Genomic DNA, 22,738 nt, shown 5'->3' with positions numbered 1-22,738 from the left:
TACTTGCCTTCTCTTTAAAGAAAGTTCATCTATTTTGTAGCTTATGGATTCTTCTACTGATAGTAGATGTTAGAATGCACTTCTTCAGGATTCCAGTGCACACTGAAGACTAACAGCTTTCTAGGACTTCTCTGGGTCTCTAGCATGAGATTGGGACTGCTGACCCATCGACTACTACAGGACTCTTGCCTTGAGATAGCCGTCGTGGGGTTATTCGAACCGCCGCCTATAGACCATTCTACTAAATGTGTGTGTGTGGATGTGTGTGTGTGGATGTGTGTGTGTGGATGTATGTGTGTGGATGTGTGTGTGTGGATGTGTGTGTGTACATGCACATTCAATTGTGTGTTCCTTTACTTTACTAATACACTGCTGAATAGCCTTAGAGCCTGTAAGGTCAGAGCTTGGTAAGTGAAAAGGGAGGGCAGCCTCAGACGCTTCAGCAAGGGAAGCTGCCACTCTGAAAGGAACAAACTGACTTGATAAATTGGACTTGTTTGGATCGTTTTGTATGTTAGCACCATTCCAATCAAGTGGCAAGAGTTCTTTTTTCTTTCTTCTTCTTTTTTTTTTTAATGTCTTCTTGGAAAACTCATACATGGAAACCATTATGTACTTACTACTTTTATAAAACAAAGTCTGCTAGTACTGTTTAGAAAACAAGATCAGATTTGTCACATGCAAGGTAACGAGCGTGTAAACTGGTATGATATGTTTGCAGAGGAGTGGATTGGCACTGAATGGGAAACCTAAGTGTCAGGTCCAGGAGGGCAGTGCTGGTGACAAGCCAAAGGTTTCTGTTTACTAGAAAAGCAGATCTCTTAAAGTGCTTTCTGCTCAATAGGAAGTTTCCCTAATCCTCCAGGAACCTCCCTTAACCAGCTCATAAGGGTCAACTACCTTAGGCAAGGGCACTAGTTCCCAAATCAATCTGGACAGCCCAAATCCAGTCAGAGCCCCACCCTGCTAACTGTCATAAAATCTACTTGCTTTGCCACTTTTCTGCTCTTTCTGCCCAGCCCCCAACTCTCCACCCACCAGAGATGGCCTTGGCAGTTTGGTCCCAACAAATTATTCTATCTGCTATGGAGCAGTCTGGTTCAGTAGTTTCATTTGGGGCTAAGGTTATGTTTTAAATTGTAATTACTGTGTTTAAGAGATCCATAAAATGCTGGGCAGTGGTGGCAAATGCTTTTAATCCCAGCACTTGGGAGGCAGAGGCAGGCAGATTTCTGAGTTCAAGACCAGCCTGGTCTAGAGAGTGAGTTCCAGGACAGCCAAGGCTACACAGAGAAACCCTGTCTCGAAAAACCAAAACCAAAACCAAAAACCAAAGATGCGCCGGGCGTGGTGGCGCACGCCTTTAATCCCAGCACTTGGGAGGCAGAGGCAGGCGGATTTCTGAGTTCGAGGCCAGCCTGGTCTACAAAGTGAGTGCCAGGACAGCCAGGGCTACACAGAGAAACCCTGTCTCGAAAAACCAAAAAAAAAAAAAAAAAAAAAAAAACCAAAGATGCCTCTAACTTGTAAGCCCCACTTGCCCAAGAACAGATGAACCCGTAAACCTCACCTTCTCAAGGACAGTTAACGTCCTACAATGCTGGGGGCTGTTGTAACCAGGGTTGGTTGCCCCAAGGGCACAGAATGTGCTTGATCTTTCCTATGCGGGAGACACAGAGGCAAGAAGCCAGTCAGGGTGGATGCTTGCCCCTGAGTGGATGAACGTGGGAAGTAGGTAGCGTATGGCTTTTACCTTTATAAGCAAAGAACTACATAATTCGTGGCTACTCTCTGGAGATCCTCGGTATGGACCTGGCCAGTGTCCAATGCCCTGGCCAGTATTTAATAAAGCTCGCTTCAAATTTGGCTCAAAAATTATGATGGAGGTCTTATTCTCTCCTGGTGGGTTAACATTTTCTCTGCACCTCTGCTTATACATAGGATTTATAGAATCCCAACAACTACTTTGTATATACCTTGGAGAAACTTCAAATGGAAGAGATAAACTCTACCCTAACCATTCAGCCCATGTGTTTCACCAATAAAACCAACTACAGAATTACCACACTTATATATTTGTTATAATTAACTAATAAATCTTAATAGATACAATAAAAGAATGTGGCAAATTCAACATCTTTTTATATTATAAATTATTTTTAAAGTAATGAAGATCTGAACTCCACATGCCACCACACATGTAAACTACTGGAATGCTGGCTTTGTGTTCTAAATACTTGGATTACCTCCATATGAAATTTTATTAGTGCAGGGCCATTCATTCTCTCTTGATTGTTGTCCTATGTTTAATGCATTTTTTTAAGCATTTCTAAAACTAAATGACTTGTCACAAAGGCTCTCAGAGGTCTAGGTAATTTGAAAATAAAATTTAAATGCTGATAATACTTCGGAAGAAATACATTAGTCCCAGATTTTTATATTAGTGAAGGCCCCAGAGAACCTTACCTGAATTTTCTAAAGTGACAGGAAAATATTTTCTTGTTACAGTGAATTTTGATCACATGAGTTGATATATAATAAAATCTGGTTGTGATAAATACTTTGGTCTGTAGCTGGATTTAGCTACTTTGTGCGTTCTTCTTTTTCCCACCCTTTATCTCCAACCCCCCCTCCTTCACTCCCCTATCACGTGGTAGGAAAGAAAGAAGGATAGAGGGGAGAAAGATAACATAAAACACTCTCTTAGGTTCTCAAACAGGGACCTAAGGGAGTGCTTTATGTAGTCTGCATAAGTACTCAAAAGCCATTAAAGCTGTTATCCATGGTGGTGTTGTGCCCACTCAGGAAGAGTTCGAGACCCAGAAGACCACCAAGGAGACGATTCCCATGCAATCCCATGACTTTATTCAAGCTCGAGATTGGGCTCACCGCCAACCCTGACGCAGCAGACTGGGAGGGTGAAGCCTCAAGCCCTCAGCAGGACATGGCTTTATAGGAAATGGCCAGCAAGGAAGGAGGTTTCCAGCCTGGCAAGCACCTAATTGAATGACTATTGTGAGCAGGTGACAGGTGAGTGCTCTGAAACAAAACCATGAACAATCACAAACGGTCTGAAAGTACATCTGGAACTATCAGACTAATCTTGATTGGCTGTTGCTAGGGAGTAGCTAGGGAGTAGATATATCTGTTTGTCTCCATGAGTAGGATTAAATCTTACTAATTATCCTATATCCAACAAGTAAAACTATCTAGCGCTCAGCAAGTACTCTATCACTGTTAATCCGATTGGAGAAAATTATATACTGCCTAGTACTAAGTTTATTAACATAAATAAATCCCAAGCCCTTAGTCTGCAGGGCCGACTGGGGAATTGTAGTGACTACTCAACTATCTGCATAGACGCCTTCCAAGGCTCCTCTCCCAAAACCATCTTCACTTTCTTTGCATGATCTGTATTAGATCTTCTTCCTTTTGTTGTTTTTTCAAATTAATTTATTATTGTGGGTATGGTATGTGTGTGTGTGTTGATGCCGAGTATGGGAGCTGAACTCCAATCCTCAAACGTATGATAAATACTTGATCAACTGAGACACATCCAAGCCCAGGATTTTTCTGTTGTTCTAAAGATAAGGCAGAGTAGAAAAATCAAAAAAGAGGATGAAAGGTTAATGATCTTTCCTTCTCATACAATCCTGTTATCACTCAAAATATATGGAGCAGTATTTGAAAATATCATCGTACCAAATGTATAGTCAAAAATTACTTAGATGTTTTCACACATGCGGTTCTATTAAAATTTGGTAACATCTATGTATTCATTACCTATGTATATAGGTGTATAAGCCCCAGGTCATTCATGGCTAGAGGTTATCAGGGGACAACCAGAAGCAGTCAGTACTCTCCTTGCTTGGATCTAAATCAGTGTGATCAGGCTTACTGACCACACTTACATGCTGAGCCATATTGCAGGCATGAAAAATTTTGTTTTGTAAATTAATACTCTGTGAGTGTGCATGTGTGGAGGTCAGAGGACAATTTTGTGGGGTCTCTTCTTCCACCATCACATCTGTTTTGGGGGATTAAACTCATATCATCACACTTGAATTTTACCCATCAGCCATGTGTGTATATATGTGTGTGTGTGTGTGTGTGTGTGTGTGTGTGTGTGTAGAACATATATGTATAAGCTAATGGTTGTTAATCCTTAAAAACTATCAGGCTTCAAACTGCTATAAATCTCTAGTCAAAAATCTCAAATACCAAAGCATTTATTACCTGGTGGCGCATGCCTTTAATCCCAGCACTTGGGAGGCAGAGGCAGGTAGATTTCTGAGTTTGAGGCCAGCCTGGTCTACAAAGTGAGTTCCAGGACAGCCAGGGTTATACAGAGAAATCCTGTCTCGAAAAACAAAAAAAACAAAAAAAACAACAAAAAAAAAATTTTTCATTATCTTCAAGAAAAGCAAATTTTCAAAAACTAACACATAAGAAAAAAACAGAATTTTTTAATAAAAATTACATTATAATAAGAACACTGTACATCAAGTTACAATATATACATACATATTTTAAAATCCTTTTACAAATCTAGTATAAAGCAAACACTATCTCAAACCCACATGATTAAGTATATAGTTTGACAGGATATAAGCAAAATAAAGCACAAGCTGGGGCTTAAAATTAAAAACTTCAATGCAGGACCGGACCTCCAAGCTTATGTTTCCTATCAGTTAGGAAACACTCACTCTGCATAAGAGGTTACAGCTTTCTAAGTACATTGGCTGCTTACAAAGAAAATTACTACCGAGGGTAAAGTCTCCTGAGGTTGTTTATCTGTAATTTCCTGGTGTATATACAAAGTTGACTTGGAGGCCTAGACCATGAAAACTACAGAGAAACAAGCCAGGCTATGATTATGAATTTCTAACTGCTTATTTTAAATGTTCAGCTTTCCACTACGGATACTACATCGTGTAATACATGAACAAAAGAGTATTGCCAAATTTTGCTGTGGAGTTGTTAAGAGAATGCCAAATACAGATACTGAAATTTTTATACACTTTTGTTTAAGATCTTGTACATTTGTAAAGAATTAAATATTTAAATATGTAAACATCGTTTTCAAAAACTGGTACTAAGCACCTTTAGCCAACATTGACATGTTGTGACTATACATGAGTTTAGAAGACAAATAAAATTTTAAACTCATTTAGATACCATTTTTTAAAAACTACTTATTTAAATACTCAAAAATATTAATAGTTCCAGTTTCTACCTAAGAAAGCAAAAATATACAATTAGAGATATAAGTATTCAGTTTTCTGTTTTCTTTTTTGTTTGTGGGAAGAATATATGTAACTTTCTGTTCTCATAATAAAAAATATTAACATAAGACACATTCAAACAGAATGAAGTGACAGAAATATGTTTTCTCTTTTCTTTCTTCCTGGGCCTCACTATGTAGCTCTGGCTGTCCTGACCTCACGGTGTGGGCCAGGCTCCCCTGGAGCTCACAGAGATCCACTGGGACTACAGGTGCCTGCCACTCCACCTGACGGAAAGAAGTGACAGAAACACGTCCTCACTGTACTTGTTCCTGATTACACAGTAACCTCTGGGTCATCTGCTCTTTCTCTCCTCACTGGAAATTGACTAGTTTGTTTCTTAACAAGCATTTCTCCTTAGCAGTCCAAATAAAAAAGGAATGTAAGATATTTAGTAATAAACCGTAATCATTATTGGAAGATGAAAACCTATCTGTTCTTGAAAAACAGTTTCTATAACATGGATAACAAAAGAGCATTACCTATACAGTCCTAAACTATATACTAATTTGATTTCATTCCTCTTAAGCACACACAGACTAAGCGAACCTGGGTTTTGAAGTGACTACAAATTGTATTAAACTTAATGTAATATATTCAGGCTTAGTAGCCCGCTGCTATAAATACTGGCAACAAATATCTTTAGTTTTTTTCTTAAAAAAAAAAAGAAAGAAAGAAAAAAAAAAGAAAAGCAGTCCCCACGAATAATCATACATATAATTATATATGAACTGTGCTTTCAATAAGATATAATAAGCTTTATGTTGACAAGGACACAGATGTAATGATAATGAACTTTAGAGTTCTGTCTACTTTTAAATAACAGAGCTTTATCTAGGTACAGGTCATGTACCCAAAGCAAAGGGAATAATAATGGGAAATTAGATTTTAGCAAAGTCAATCCATGTAAAGTATTAAGGACAAATATCAAATTATATTGTTCATGCTTTGAATATTAAACTTTAATATCCACTTGAAGTTCTTATTTTTAAAAATAAAAATGTCAGCCAGGCGGTGGTGGCGCACGCCTTTAATCCCAGCACTTGGGAGGCAGAGGCAGGTGGATTTCTGAGTTCCAGGCCAACCTGGTCTACAGAGTGAGTTCCAGGACAGCCAGGGCTACACAGAGAAACCCTGTCTCGAAAAACAAAACAAAACAAAACAAAACAGAACAAAACAAAACAAAACAAAACAAAACAAAACAAAACAAAACAAAAAGTAAGTAACTCACAAATGAATCTCCAGAAAAAGAATCTTCTAGGTGATCTTTCTTAGTAAGGTCTTGCTCTATAACCTAGGCTAATTGAATTTATAATCCGATTCCTTGGCCTCCTCAGTGCTGGGATTACAGGTATGTACCACTACATTCAGCTTGGTTAATTTCAGAATGGTTACATTTGAAATTTCTACCTAGTCAATCTTCCATAAAAACAAGTTTATAATGAACATACTGATTACTTGATATTTGGTACTAGGTATAAATATAAATATTCTTATTTAATGAGTAAATATCAGATAAGACATTTTTAAGTTTCAAATATGAACTATATTTCAAGCTATATATACTTACCTTGAAATATATAAATCGTAATACTATCAATTCAGAAAGAACTCTAGTACAGAAAAAAATGTAAATACTATTTAAATTATTTTCTAGTCAAAATTGAATCTTTAAAAAGCAACAACAATTTTTCTATCATCAAAAGTTCCCCCAAATGATCTATAAATAGTAGGAAATTCTAACATTTCCCCACATCTCTGAATTTTTCATGTTTCTATTCCTAGGTAGAGATTTACCTCCAGTCCCATTTAACATACACGTCATTTACATTCATTTGTGTTATTTTAATGTGTGATTAGTTCAATGTTTTAATATTTCCAAGTCACTGAAATGACTGACAGATGGACTACAGATGACCTTGAGTACCACTCATTTACAGTTAAAGATGTAAGCCAAGGATAAACTGCAAATGCAGCATTGGAGGTGTGTTTGGTGGCTCTGTGCTACCATACACATCTATTGCTCTATCTTTCCAAATACACAGATGATAAATAGTTTCTCACCTGTCGGTTAATCAAAACTGTTCTTACAACTTTACATTTTCTGACACACCTCCACATGCACTCACACACTGCTTTTATTGTTGGTCTTTTCTGTCTTGTAAAAACCAAAACTTGGAGAGATAACTATTTGCATTCACACTAAATTACTGTGGATAACTTCAGATGATGTTTTAAAATATTTGCCTTACTGGATAATAATAATAATAAAAAGGAATACAAAATAAAGTAAAATATTTCTTAAGGGAAATACAAATATAGAATTGGCAACAAATATTGGAGCTTTAAGTCAAAACTGCCCATCATACATTTCTGATCCAGTGACTGATACACCATCTCAGACAATCTCCACCTACTAAGACATCAGAAGGGGCCAGAGCTGTAAATTCTGAAAAACCTAAAATATTTATGTAGCAGATATTTTTTTACAGTCCAGGAAAGTTTTTGCTTCTGTAGACAGTGTTGGCTCATTGGTTTCTTGTTTAACTTGGTTCTTAGGCAGACTTTCTTCAACTTTAAAAAAAAAAAAATCAGAAGGGTTAGAAAATGTTTTATGACACTGCGGTCTTTAAAATTATGTACATTTAAAGCCAAGCACAGTGTCATATGCCTGTGGTCACAGCACTAGCGCAATGAAGTGTAGAATCAGGAATTCAATGTTATCCCTAGTAATACAGCCAACACAAGGCCGGCCTGATCTACCTGAGACTTTATCTTTAAAATATATATATGAATTTAAAATAAATGCAAATATATCATAATTTAGAAAAGGGTTGTGGTGACACTGAGATAAATACTTTGGCATATTTGAAAGCACAGTGGCACATCTTACAATGATAGCTTTGTCTCAGTTGGGTGACCTATGTGTTTGCTTATCTAAAACACTTCAGAAGACCTAAACAGAAGATCTCCACCGTGATCATAACCACACGGATGGCACCAGCAGACCAGCAGTAATGCTGTCAACTGGGCAGTGCAATGCTTAGCATCTTCATCTTTTTGTTTGTTTTGTTTTTGAGTCAGGGTCTCACTAGGTAGACCGTGCTGGCCTTGAACTCTGAGATCGGAGTGCATACACCATCATGCCCAACCTCAAATCGTCATTGTACTTTATTAAGAATCTCCACTCTTTGGTTGCTCTTAGAAAGCAGAGGTTACAGGGACTGGCTTGTTTAGCACTGTGCGGAACACATCCAGGACTGTAACAGACGAGAATACTGGAGTTCTATCCCAGACACAGGAACCACAGAAGAGGGACTTGGATGACTCCAAGAGCTCACCTCTGCTGACCCCCTCAGACTGACCTCACTAGAGAGAGCATACAGATTGGGGCTAAAAAGAGTGCCTTTGAAAGCCATTTGGACTCATGCTTTCAGAAATGCTATGTGACTACATAGAGGGTGAAATCATGATAAAAGGAAGAAAGCTTTAGAAGGGTAAGAATGCCTGGGCATAGTTCCCTCCTCTATCATTTATTAAACACAAACATCAGGCAAGTACTTACTTACTTGAGCCTTGGTTTCCCAATCTGTAGAATGAGTATATAGCTAACTTTCTCATGAAGTTATGACAATAAATTTACATATATGTATTTTTGTTTTCATCTATAAAGTTACTTCATGATCATAAAAGTTCTCTGGTAAATATTTTGTTTGTTTGTTTGTTCTTTTTCTGAGACAGGGTTTCTCTGTGGAGCCCTGGCTGTCTAGAACTCAGAGATCCTTCTGCCTCTGCCTTCTGAGTACTAGTCCAGCAACTTTCTTACAAGTATGTTTCCCATAAATTTAAAAAACTTTAAATCTTTCTAGAATGAACTATTCACATTTTTATTTACCAAAAGAGTGCTGATTAAGATAGAGGCAGATATATGTTCTAAGAATAATTTCTGTGAAGAATGTTATACTTCAAAGCAAAATGCATACCTATCTCTTTCCACAGAAGTGCATCAGCACTTGGAAATGAGTTTTGGGACTAGGGAGATGGCTCCGAGTACCTGGCTATCTTGTAGAGTATCTGGGTTCAGTTCCTAGCACCCACATGGTGGTTTACAACCATCTGTAACTCTCGCTCTAAGAGATCCAACACCCTATTTTACCCTCCCTGGGCACTAGGCATACATGTAGCACACATACATACACACAGGTAAACCACTTATATGCATGATAAAATAAATAAATACGGGCTAAGCGGTGGTAGCACATGCTTTAATTCCAACACTTGAAAGGCAGAGCAGGTAGATCTCTGTGAGTTTGAGGCCAGCCTGGTCTATATAGTAAGTTCCAGCATAGTCAGAGCTACATAGTGAGACCCGGTATCAAAACATAAAATAAAGCTGGGTGTGGTGGCGCACGCCTTTAATCCCAGCACTCGGGAGGCAGAGGCAGGAGGATTTCTGAGTTCGAGGCCAGCCTGGTCTACAAAGTGAGTTCCAGGACAGCCAGGGCTATACAGAGAAACCCTATCTCAAAAAAAAAAGTTATTAAAAATAAATGAATAATTTCCTTCCTCATCCTCTTTCCTTCTTTTCCTGTCTGTACCGGGGACTGAACCCAGTTCTTACGGCCTACTATGGAGTAAAGTACTCTACTACCCCAGCCCTCTTTTGAGACAGGATCTTGCTAAGTTGGTTAGGCTGGTATGAGACTTGTTTTGTAGCCCAGGGTGTCTTTGAATTTGGAATCCTTCTGCCTAAGCCTTCTAAGTGCTGGAATAAACAATGGAAATGTCATTGGAATTAAATAATTAGACAAAATAAGAAAAAATATTAAGTAAGTGAAACCTCATATTTTTTTTTCCTAATTTTGTTTCAACTATACAATGTAATAAACCCTCTGGGTAGAAATGACTGGTTTTCCTTTTATTTGATGTAGTGATCCCAGGTTTTAAAAGGTTAAAAAGAATTGTAAATTGATGGTCACTTACCAAGAGCTGGATGGCTGTCTATGATCTGTATCGGAACGGTTTGTACATCTCCCAACAGAGTCCTATTTACACTTCCTTCCGGAGTCCCTGCATCCTCAACATCCTCACCTTCCACCAGCTGATCCTCTGCAACTAGATCCGGGACTGATTCTGGGAGGTTACCCATGGAAGAGGAAGTGCTGTTGTTTTGGGTTAGGCATGTATCTGTCCCAAGGTTTTGACTCTGACCAAGCAGTAGAGAGTGGTTATTCACTTCAGCATTTCCTACAGCATCCACAAGGCCGGAAGGACTAGAGGATGCATGGCTATCTACTGATACCAAAGCTTGTGAGCCATCAGGAGAGGAGAGTCTTGGCTGTAACTTCAAAGCCTTCCGAAGAGAAAAGAGTTGTATCACAATATTTGGATTTACTAATATGACATTCTTGTAGGATAGTCTTTCAACAAAAAAAGTAATAGGTTTGTAATTATTAACAAATAGTCTATGAAGACAGAAACAAGGACCAAATGAAATGTAGTACAACAAAGCATTCATAGTCTCTCAAATTTTCAAAACATATTACCTGAGTTACCATTTCACATCAAATCACAAAGGACTGGAAAATTAGTAATGAAGAAATATATGGCCATTATTGTAATTTCAGAACAATAATCTAAAATCAATATAGAAGAAGTCATGGAAGAGAAAGATCCCTAGATATATCTGTTTAAAGGGTACCTACCGGAAAGTGTGTAAATATTTTGGGTGGAAATGAAGAAAGTGGGGAGAGCAAGGGAAGTGGCTCTGGAGACAAAGCAGTCTGTGTCTGACTTGTTCCCATTTTGCTGGGAATTGGTTCTCCTAGTAAATTTCCTAAGTTAAACAAGAGATAGACAAATTATTTTCTTGAACTTTATAACAACCATTACTATTAGAATCAGAATAGAAGATAAGGCAAAGTCAAAGGTTTGCAAAAGATTTCCAATAATCGTCAGTAAGCTAGGCAAAGGTGGCAAATGCACACAGTTCCTGAACTCTAGAGGGGACACAGGAGGATCAGTAGTGCAAGGTAATTCTTGGCTAGAGAAGTGCATTTGAAGACAGACTGGGCTACTTGACACTCTGTCTGAAAACAAACAAACAAACAAACAAACAAACAAAATATCAGTTACCAAACACATAGCCAGGCATGGTGGCACATGGGAGGCAGAGGGCAGAGGGCAGAGGGCAGAGGGCAGAGGACAGAGGGCAGAGGCAGAGGCAGAGGCAGAGGTAGGTAGATCTCTGTTAGTCTGAGGCCAGCCCGGTGAGTTCCAGGGCAGTCAGGGCTACACAGTAAGACCCTGCCTCAAAATAAATAATTAATTAATCAGTTAATTAATGCATAATCCCAAACTAGCCTGGCATGGTACCTCATGCTTGTAATTTCTAGCACTTCTGAGACTAATAAAGGAGGACTATCATGAGTTTGAGGCCAGCCTAAGATAGCCCAGACCAGCCCAGGAACCTAATGAGACTGTTTCAAATCAACAACAAAGAAGCAAAAACCAAAATACACACAGAAACATAGACACAACCACAAACGAATAGATCATGTATCTGCTTCACTGTTTCCAGAGCCTGCCAGATTATCATAGCTTCCTAGGACAGAGAGAGTCTGTAACCCCAGCACTAGGGGCTGGAGAAGGCAGGCAGGCCCCAGGAACTTTCTGACCAGTTCAGACAGGAGCTCCAGGTTTAGTCATTAACCCTGTCTCAAAATTAAAAAAAAAAAAGTGGGAGTAATGGGGGAAGACACTGCCATTAATCTCTGGCCTTCACACATGCATATATACCTATACACATATGCACACATATGAAAAACAAAAGTAATTTCATTATAAGAGATATCTAAAGTTCCTTCCAGATATAACATTAATTGATTTTTATGTTATAAAAATGTGCAAAATAAACCAAGTGGTGGTGGCACATGCCTTTAATCTCAGTATTTGGAAGAAAGAGGCAGGTGGATTTCTTAAGTTTGAGGCCAGCCTGGTCTACAGAGTGAGTTCTAGGACTACATAAGGAAACCAGTCTTGAAAAACAAAAACAAAAATTCAAAAAACAAAAAAATCCAAATAACATACCTTCTGCAAATGTAACTGTTACAGTCTCTCTGAGAATGTTCCCACTATCCGTCGTCCACTGAAGCTGAAATGAGAATATTTGATTCAGTAAAACACAGCAGTTATACTGAAAATAATCTTTTTTTAAAGATTTATTTATTATTATATATAAGTACACTGTAGCTGTCTTCAGATGCACCAGAAGAAGGTGTCAGATCTCATTACGGATGGTTGTGAGCCACCATGTGGTTGCTGGAATTTGAATTCAGGACCTTCAGAAGAGCAGTCAGTGCTCTTAACCACTGAGCCATCTCTCCAGCCCGAAAATAATCTTAAAACATTAATGCAACTATATTTTCTTTTTATAAATTTACTTTTTTTTGTTGTTGTTTTGGGGTTTTTTGGTTTTTCAAGACAGGGTTTCTCTGTGTAGCCCTGGGTGTCCTGGAACTCACTTTGTAGACCAGGCTGGCTTCGAACTCAGAAATCCGCCTGCCTCTGCCTTCCGAGTGCTAGGATTAAAGACGTGTGCCACCATGTCTGGCTTATAAATTTACTTTTATTTACTTATTTTGTGGGCACGTCTTTTTAAATTTTACATTTATTTACTTATTTTGTGTGCATATGTGTGTGTATGCTTATGTGCACACATGCCTTAACATACACGTAGAAATCAGAGGACAACTTTTGGAAATCAGTTTTCTTTCCACCTTGTGGGCTCTGATCAAATGCAGGTAGTCAGGATAGGTGGCGAGTACCTTTACCACATAGCCATCTAGCCAAAACTCTGTGTGTGCGTGCGCGTGCGTGTGCATATGAATGCCAGGGGGAACAGTGACTTACTTCCTTTGAGATGGAATCTTTCATTGGCCTGGAGCTCACCACTTTGGCTAGTCAGCCAGCTCCACGCCTGTCTCCACCCCTTCCATTGGCATTATACGCTCACACCCACCGTACATTTTTAGGTGGATTCTAAGGAATCAAGTTTGGAGGCAAGCACTTTACAGAGCTCCTTTTCTCCCCGCCAGCGTCCTATCTTATTTTCATACTATACCTTGTGCTTTGCTTTGTAATTACCCTCTTTACTATTGAACTCAGGTATTAACAATTTTGATAGGAAGTGTAGATGGCAAATCTATTTTATTTCTTGAATTCTGGACATCAATAATTAAAAGTTTGGACAGACACACGTGCACACATACACACCATCCCAGCAGTTCTAGCATTTGAAATATCCAAGCACCAGGGCTGGAGAGATATAGCGCAAGTTAAGAGCATCAACTGATTTTCCTGGGTTCAATTCCCAGAAATTCCTAATAGTGACAGGAAAACTATATCATAAAAATATGAGGTGAAAAGTAATATTCATATATGGCATAGGGAACTTACATCAAAACTGTGCATTTGAACTTGAACTACTTAACCGTGACCACTTATTTTTAAAAATGGAGGAAGAGATATACTCAGTATGTGCTCAATAAATATCTGTAAGCTAAATAAGAAATAATTCTCATAAAAATATTATTATATTTAGATTCAGAAATCTGTTTCTTTTCCTTGTAAGAGTAGTAAATATTCAGTCATCATCTGAGAGTTTGTAGTATTCATATTTTAGAAAATATGCATTCTAGGTATAGCGTGTTTTCTTGAATCATAATAATTGAGATGGTATACTGACTCTACAGTGTTAACAGGAGCTGAGAGGCTCTAATGAGACAAAGAAGTGGGTGTGATCATACCGTTGCTGGAATAATCTCTGAGTTATATACCACATCTCCAGTCCTCAAGGATTTCTGTACCTCATGGATATGATTTTTTATATCATTTACAGTTGGAAAATAAGATAAATTATGTCTTTCAGGTATCTCATCAGGTTTGAACAGTTCTCTTTCCACAAATTTTCTGTGGAAGATATAAAATAAAAATATAACTGTAATGATATACTTACAGATTGAAAGAAAGGTTCTTTCTTAATAAAAACTTTTGTAAAGTATAATTCATATTTCTGTAAGTAATTCATATAAGCCACTTTAGATTTGTGTGTATTTATCAAGGCACTAGAATCCACACAGGTTAGAGGAAGGTGCTGTTTCACTGGTTCGAAGCATACATATTACAGAGCTTTGACATTTTTATGAATTAAATTTGAACCACAATCCTCAGCTTGAACATCATTCTGTTTTAGATCCTTACCATATCAGGCACAATTTTGAACACACTAAAGGTACTTCCTTTAACTATTGCTGTGATCATGTGACCAGGTATGACTATCAATCCCACTTTCCAGATGAGGGAGCTGAAGACTGCAGAAGATGAAGCTGCCCTGAGTTATGTACCTACTTAATCAGTAGGAAAACATGGTCCAATGTCTAATTTGTATACATCATGCTACACTGCTTCCAAAAGGCATGAAATTTGATGGTTCAAATATCGTAAGAAGGTAAGATATTGCAAGAAAGGTAGCATTACTACAGAATTATAGCAAAATAAATACATGACCCACGTTTCACACATCCACTTTACGCATTCTATTTATTGGGTAAAACTGGAGAGTTGTATTACTCTCCTTCTCAGTCAACCTCTTCTTAAATAACCTGAAGTAGCTGGGTACTGATGGCACGTGCCTTTAACCCAGCACTCTGCAGGGGGATCTCTGAGTTTGAGGACAGCCAGGGATATGAAGAAAATCCTATCTTGAAAAAAATAATTTAAAGTAAATAAATAAATAATTTGAAGTGTGTAGATTGGCCAAGTGTTAGTAAACAGTGATGACCTTAATAAATTTTAGCTTTCTTTTATAGGCCTTGATGAAAATAAATGTTAAATATCTCAAAAGTATGATTGTCTGCTGTGTTCGGCTGTGTACACTCTGATCCCAGCACTAAGGCTGCAGAGGCAGATGGACCTCTATGAGTTCCAGGCCAGCCTGGTCTACATAGTGAGTTCCAGTCTAGCCAGGGCTACACAGTGAGACCCAATCTCAAAAAAATCTTAGAAGTACTCATTTTGTTGTTCAGGTTTCATTACACTATAACCAAAAGGAGCAAGGTATGACAACATCACACAGGCTATAAAACTAGAGCCAGATTTCAATCCCGAGTCTGTCTTTCAAGTCAATTATTTACCAACTTTGAATTTCCATTTTCTCATGTATAAAATGGAGATAAATGCATCTCCTTTACTAAGCTGTCAGGAAATGATATATGTACTAAGCACATAGTAATTGCCTTATAATAATAATTATTTTGCAGTTATTCTCAATAGTTCTTCACTTAATGAAACTTTTATTTATAGTATTTTGGACTAGTTTTAATGGTACTCAGGATAATTTGTTTAACTAACAGTGTAGTGATAATATATATATACATACATATATATAATTGAATATAACATTATATATTGTTTTAGTAAATAGTTTAGTTTATTATCTTTTTTAAAAATCTAATATTTTAAGTAATTTTCTGAGAACTTCATACAAGCATATATTCTATTTTGGTCATATTCATTCCCTGTATTATAATAAAAGACTATCTCATTTCAAATAATCTAAAATAAATACCTTAGCCTAGTTTTTTGTTTGTTTTTTTGCTTTTTTGAGACAGGGTTTTTCTGTGTAGCCCTGGCTGTCCTGGAACTCACTCCGTAGACCAGGCTGGCTTCGAACTCAGAAGTCCACCTGCCTCTGCCTCCCAAGTGCTGGGATTAAAGGTGTGCACCACCACTGCCTGGCAGCCTAGATTTTTAATTTTTGATTCTACAAGTTTTTCTCTTTCTCTGAGATATGTATATCATTCAATTCATTACAGAGTTAGTGGCTTACACCCATAATTCCAGCACTTGGTTGGCTGAGATAGAAAGAATGCTGAATACTGGAAGCCAGCCTGGGCTATATAGTGAATTTGAGACCTTAGCTAATAAAATAAAATAAAATTCAAGCCGGGCGTGGTGGCGCACACCTTTAATCCCAGCACTCGGGAGGCAGAGGCAGGCGGATTTCTGAGTTCGAGGCCAGCTTGGTCTACAAAGTGAGTTCCAGGACAGCCAGAGCTACACAGAGAAACCCTGTCTCGAAAAACCACACACACAAAAAAAATAATAAATAAAAAAAAAATTAAAAAAAATAAAATTCATTATTGAAAAATATTCCAATCTTCCAAAGATGTAGCATCTCAAATGAATGAATATTTAGAATTATATTAAGACGGACTATATGAAGGGTTGCCAAGCATTAGTGCTTGGCAAAAATAAATATAAAGCACCTCTACTGTTAAGAGTTATTACTTAAGCAACAGGTATAAAAGAAAACACTGCTCCTCCTGTACCTTAGCTGCTTCCTTACTGCATACACTTGTCCTACTCCCTGTGACACTAATTCCTGAATCTTATGCGCTACTTGCGGGTGGAGACGAGAGGGCAACGCACAGTTCTCATCTCTGACTATAGCTTCCTCTTCTTCAAGAGGAGACATAGGAAAAGGTGACGGTGACAAAGGGACACCAGGAGTCTCTGATTCATGATACTGATGAGCTTGCTGTGTAGGTAACTGCACATACCATCTGACAAGAGAATACATTGAAAATTATTACAATTTAAATACTAAAATTATTTGATAATTTTAGACAAAGGCAGGAATCATAATTACTTAGGTTAATAATCATCAAGAGAAGGAATACTATTTTAAGCAAAAAATCATACATGATTATACCATGTGGAATAAAATATAAAATGTCTTATATTCAACTCTTCTAAGATTGACTTCATGCACAATTAAAAAGGTAACTTTACTCTGGAAATGTTGGCACACACCTTAAACCCAGCACCTGGGAGGCAGCGGCAGGTGGGTCTGTGAGTTCTAGGCCAGCCTTGTCAACAAAGTGAGTTCCATGATAGCCAGGACTACATGGAGAAACTATGTCTTGAAAAACTAAAAAAAACAAAGGTAACTTCATAAACTTTCACTATGCCTCAAAGCTAAGGCCTGCAGAGACTTACACGTATATGAGGGTAGAGATGGCTCGGGAGTCAAGAGCACTTGGTGATCTTTCAGTTGGGTTTTGATTCCCAGCTTATAACCATCTGTATCTCCAGCTCCAGTGGATCCAAAGTTCTCTTCTAACTACTGTGGGTACCAGGCATGCACATACATATATGCAGGCAAAAACACTGATACTTACAAATAAACAAACAAACTCCTGCTGGCCCAATGAGCAATAGAACCAACTAAAATATGGACACAGCTCATATACAGTAGCACAAGGGACTGGTGCTAGGAAAGTCAATCTGGTAGAATACTGTTTTAATTGATCTTTCTTTTCATTGTTGTTGTTTTTATTTTTGAGATGAAGTCTCACCGTATAGCACTGGCTGGCCTGGAACTTGGTATGTAGACCAGACTGGCTTTGAACTTGGAGATCCACTAGCCTCTGCCTCTTGAGTGCTAGAATTAAAGGTGTGCATCACCATGTCCAACTTGAGTGGTATTTTTGTACAAATGTATATGTGAGTGTGTTGAGTGTGTGTGTATATATGTGTGTGTGGTGTTGGGGGTTAATTTTGGGCTAAGCACTTGGCTAGCAAGGTGCTCTTTTGCTGAGCTACATACCAAGTACCTGTCCTCCTTTTATATTATGTGTGTGTGTGCGTGTCTGTATGTGTATGCATGCATGCATGTGCACACACATATGTGGAGGTCAGAGAACAAATTAAAGGAGTCAATTCTTTCCTTTTATTATATGTCCTGACCTCACTGAGCTATCTCACTGACCCCTGTACTTCTGTTTGATATAAATGGATATAAACAAAATAAAGCCCGATGAAAACTTGTATAGTTTGGAACTGGAGAGATAGTTCAATTGTTAAGAGCACTTGTTACTCTTGCAGAGGACCCAGGTCTGAGCCCCAGAACTCACATGGTGGTTCATAGCCACTTATAACTCAAGTGACAGGGAATCTGATGTTCTCCTCGTACCTCAATGGCATCACACATGCATGTGGTGCACATACAGACTTTCAGGCAACTCTTAAATACAAAATAAAATAAAGAACTCTAATAATATTTTTTAAAAATAAAAATTTTATAGTTACACATTTTGAAAATTGAACTACCTAATTATTGACTTCATTTTTAAGTTTTCATAAAAGATCATACAAGAGTTTTCCTTATATTTCATGTCATTATACAATAATAAAATCTTCAACCGAACTAACACATAAAGGATAGTAAGAACTATTACATCCCTCTCTATTTAAAACATGAAGCATAAAATGGAATTTCATTAGGGCTTACCATTCACTGACGGCTGCCATGGTAATTAACAATGTATGGTTAGCATTATATAAAATTTTTAGGTAATAAAGTCAGTAACATATACAATAGCAACTAAGTTTTATACTAGTGAGGTATATAACTTATAAAACCATTCTTTATTGAAGTAATTGAAAAGACAGGGGTAAAAGAGTCCTTGTTAGTGATGCTAATAAGAAAATGAAAGGGTTGCATGAACGCCATACCGAAGTACACCACCAGCATCCACCAGGTTCTTCTTCAGCATAGTGAAGGCTTTCTCCTGCTCCAGTCTGATTATCTTCCTGTCAATTTGGGGGTCTGTAGGTACTCTATATTCAGGAAATTTCTGTACCTTTTTAATGTATATCCTTTATACAAGACAAAGAAGAAACTGTCTATTATAATCTTAAGAAAAAAATCTAACATCAATTAAGAGCTCAAGAGAATATGTAATTTAGTATTCAGAAGCTTATGAAAGACATCATTAAGTGCATGATACTCAAATGACTAACAACTATCATGAACTGAGTATAAATATCTAAATATAGATATTTTTCTGAAATTTTCTCTTCTTCATTGTCCTGGAAGCCACAATCACCTCACATTTGATACACACACACACACACATGTATATATACAAGTATGTGTATGTATGTATGTATGTGTGTGTGTATATATATATATACCTTCTTCCAGGCTGATCGCCTTTAATTCACCCCCCCCCCCCAAGACAAGATCTAGCCCTGGCTGTCCTGGAACTTGCTCTGTAGACCAGGCTGGCCTGAAACTCACAGAAATTTGTGAGTTCTGCCTCCTTGCTTCCTGCCTCTGCCTCCCAGTGCTGGATTTAAAGGTGTGTCACCATGACCTGGCCAACAATGACACATAATTAAACCACTAGTGGTGACCAATGCCTTTAACCCCATAATCCCAGGCAGGAGGATCTTTGTGAACTCAATGTCAGCCTGGTCCATATGGCAATTCCAGGATAGCCAGGGAGACTGTTTCTAAAAAGACAAAGTAATATTTTCACATTCCCCCGCTCTCTCTTTCTCTCTCTGAGACCGGGTTCCTCTATGTAGCCCTAGCTATCCTGGAACTCACTCTGTAGAACAGGCACAATTTATGACAACATTAAGATATCTCCTGAGACCCTAGACTTTAAAAATATACATTTTATTGTTTTATGTGTATGGGTGTTTTGCCTCCATGCATGGATCTATAGTGATGGCTGGCTGGGAACTGCCATGTTGGTGCAGAGAATTGAACCCAAGCCCCCCCCCCCTCTTAAAGATTTATTATTATATCTAAGTACACTGTAGCTGACCTCAGACACACCAGAAGAGGGCATCTGATCTCATTATGGATTGTTGTGAGCCACCATGTGGTTGTTAGGATTTGAACTCAGAACCTTCGGAAGAGCAGTCAGTGCTCTTAACCTGCTGAGCCATCTCTCCAGCCCCTGAACCCAAGTTCTCAGAAAGATCAGTCAGCATGCTCTTATGTGCAGTGCCTTAATTTTTTTTCACATTTTATATGTGTATGTGCACATCTGTCTGTCTGTCTGTCTGTCTGTCTTCATGTGCTCATGCTGCTTTTTCTCCACCTTTCCGGTGCTGAGTACATACCACCACACTGGGCTTTTAAAGATTTATTTCTTTTATGAGTGTATGCCTGGGTTCATGTGTGTGCCACATGAGAGCAGGAGTTTGTGCAGGTCCGAGTGGCATCAGCCTCCCTGGAACTGGAGTTATAGATGGCTGTGAGTCACCAGGTGAGTGCTGGGAACCAAACCCAGGTCCTCTGCAAAAGCAGCAAGTGCTCTTAACCATGGAGCCCTCTCTCCAGCTTCTACACCCGTCTTTTAAACATAAGAATGCTTAAGTTTATGATCTATGTGGTGCTAAAATATAGTACATCAACGATCAACTAGGTCCAGCCATAATGAATCATCTGTTTTGTTTGCTCAGGATGAAGTAACGCTTGTGAGCTCAGAGGCTTCTCTCCCCTCACTGTTCCACAGGAGTTCCCACAGTCAGTGTACACTGCCTCAGTCATTCTTTTGAAGCACCGCTGACTCGGCTCAGGCTGTGTGCACCAGGTAAGCTCTGTACCACTGAGATGCTTTCCTATTCCCTAGCCGATAACGTTTTCAACAGTTTTAAATTGACTAATCATTTTGAACATTTTTAATGTCTAAAAGAGTAATAGTATTAAACATTTTAAAAACTCTTTCATTGGTTTCCTTTTCTGCTCTCACTCAGAGCAATGATAACCTAGTCCTCTATCAAAACATTACTATTGATCTCATACATTGCTGGTGAGAATGCAAACTGGTAAACTGGTAAAATCTCTTTTAAATCAATTTTTCTTTGTCAACATTTTTAAAGTATATAACCTTTTCCCTAACAATCACCACGCTATGGATTTACTCTAATAAACTTAAAGTTATTAATTGTGGTATGGAGTACAATAACAAAATTTGTCACTAGGCATGCTGGAATACATCTGTAAATCCCAGCATTAAAGAGGCAGAGGCAGGAGGATAAAGAATTCAAGGCCACCCTTGGCTCCATAGTGTGTGTGTGGCTAGCCTGGAATGCAAGAGACTATCTCAAAAAATCTATTTTCTCATAGAGGGTTAATTAAATGTTATGCTTACAAATGTAATATTACACAGCTGTTAAAAATAGAGAGTTCTTATATACCTCTATGAAGTCACTTTGAAGGTACACTAGGAATGAAAACAGCAGAGTTTAGTAAGTACATGCCATAAGTAAACTGCTCAGCCACTCGGTATCTGGGCACTAAATACTCACTGCAGGCTTTCAGATGAAGAATAAATTGATACGACGTCAGTCAGAGAGAAGAGAGAACTATTACCTAACTAACTTTAAGGAAAGAAAACTTTAGTGGCCTTTACTGACATTTCAGGGTAGAAGAGGATATGTGTACATTCATGCACATATATATCCAAATGACTCAAAAACCACTGGGATTTCAGGCTTCAGTAAGGAACATACAAAACAATAATGAGAGAAAAACCTAAACTTTACTGTACAGGTTTTTGAGATGTTTAAACTTAGTAAAAGGGCTTTTATTTGCTATTGAAAAAGTAAGAGTTTAATGTAAAAAAATAAGGTTAAAAAAAGATAAAACAAGCTTACCTGGCTGGACAAGTAGCTTTATAGAGATGACAAGACCTACTTTCTTGCTCACTGATTTTTTTTAACTGAAAACCTTTTCTCCTTGGTCCATACTGACACTCCATTACCACAGCTCGACTTCCTGTGAACCGAAACCAACCAATGACAGTAATTCATGTGTTTAGATATTTTTAACAGATTTTTAAAATGTGGCTGTGACAATGTCAAAATGTACACTATTGATTACATAAGCTTATGGAACAAAACAATCAGTATTTCTTATGAAAAATGTAAGACAGACAAATTTAAATTTGTGTCAAGGTTATCAAATATGTCATAATTATGGTAAGGAATTAACAAATATGTAACCTTTGCTGATACATAGAGACATATGATTTGTCTGTCTGTCTATTTGTTTTTGAGACAGGGTTTCTGTGTAGCCCTAGCTGTTCTAGAACTTGCTCTGTGGACAAAGCTGGTCTTGAACTCATCGATAATTGACTGCCTCTGCCTCCCAGTGCTGGGATTAAAGGCGTACACTGCTGTCACCTAGCTGAGACATGTAATTTTTGGCTCAACTAAATAGGTTGAGTCAAAGCTAAATAGATACTTTATAAGTTGAAATTAGCAAATGTTACAGTGGGTTCATAGTTAATACTATTTAAAATCATAGGCACTTTATAAGTTGAAATTAGCAGATGTTACAGTGGGTTCATAGTTAATACTATTTAAGATCTTATTTCCTTTTAAAGTTTCTTTAGATTGATTTTATTTTCTGTTCGTGAGTGCTTTGCTTGCAATCATGTGTACATATTCATGCCTGGTGCACACAGAGGTAAGACTGGCATCTGACACTCTGGAGCTGGAGGTCATGTCTATGAGCTACTATGTGGATGCTGGACCTCTGCAAGGGCAACACAGGCACTAAGCCATCTCTCCGGCCCCCAATTTCC

At 38.0% G+C, this 22,738-nt stretch overlaps 1 protein-coding gene across 7 annotated transcripts in view; it reads right to left on the bottom strand.

The window, feature by feature from the left end:
- Window positions 1-4,446: 4,446 nt before the first annotated feature.
- Window positions 4,447-22,738, bottom strand: part of Carf (calcium responsive transcription factor) — a 55,959-nt gene continuing 37,667 nt past the window's right edge. For 6 of the 7 annotated variants that reach the window (XM_021159158.3, XM_021159169.3, XM_029479605.2 and 3 more), the window contains 8 exons: window positions 21,807-21,927; window positions 18,864-19,007; window positions 16,676-16,909; window positions 14,093-14,255; window positions 12,375-12,438; window positions 10,991-11,121; window positions 10,269-10,638; window positions 4,447-7,859 (listed from right to left, as the gene is read on the bottom strand). In XM_021159158.3, coding sequence (XP_021014817.1) covers window positions 7,753-7,859; window positions 10,269-10,638; window positions 10,991-11,121; window positions 12,375-12,438; window positions 14,093-14,255; window positions 16,676-16,909; window positions 18,864-19,007; window positions 21,807-21,927 — 1,334 coding nt within the window. In that variant the 3' untranslated portion in view covers window positions 4,447-7,752. The remainder of the gene's footprint in view (window positions 7,860-10,268; window positions 10,639-10,990; window positions 11,122-12,374; window positions 12,439-14,092; window positions 14,256-16,675; window positions 16,910-18,863; window positions 19,008-21,806; window positions 21,928-22,738) is intronic. The other variant, XM_021159175.3, reaches the window with a different exon arrangement.

The sequence above is a fragment of the Mus caroli genome, unplaced genomic scaffold (assembly GCF_978045245.1).
Source record: "Mus caroli unplaced genomic scaffold, Mus_caroli_1 scaffold_1, whole genome shotgun sequence".
NCBI classification, from domain to species: domain Eukaryota; kingdom Metazoa; phylum Chordata; class Mammalia; order Rodentia; family Muridae; genus Mus; species Mus caroli.
The sequence above is the reverse complement of the archived record's forward strand: the minus strand, read 5'-3'. Positions and strand labels throughout refer to the sequence as shown.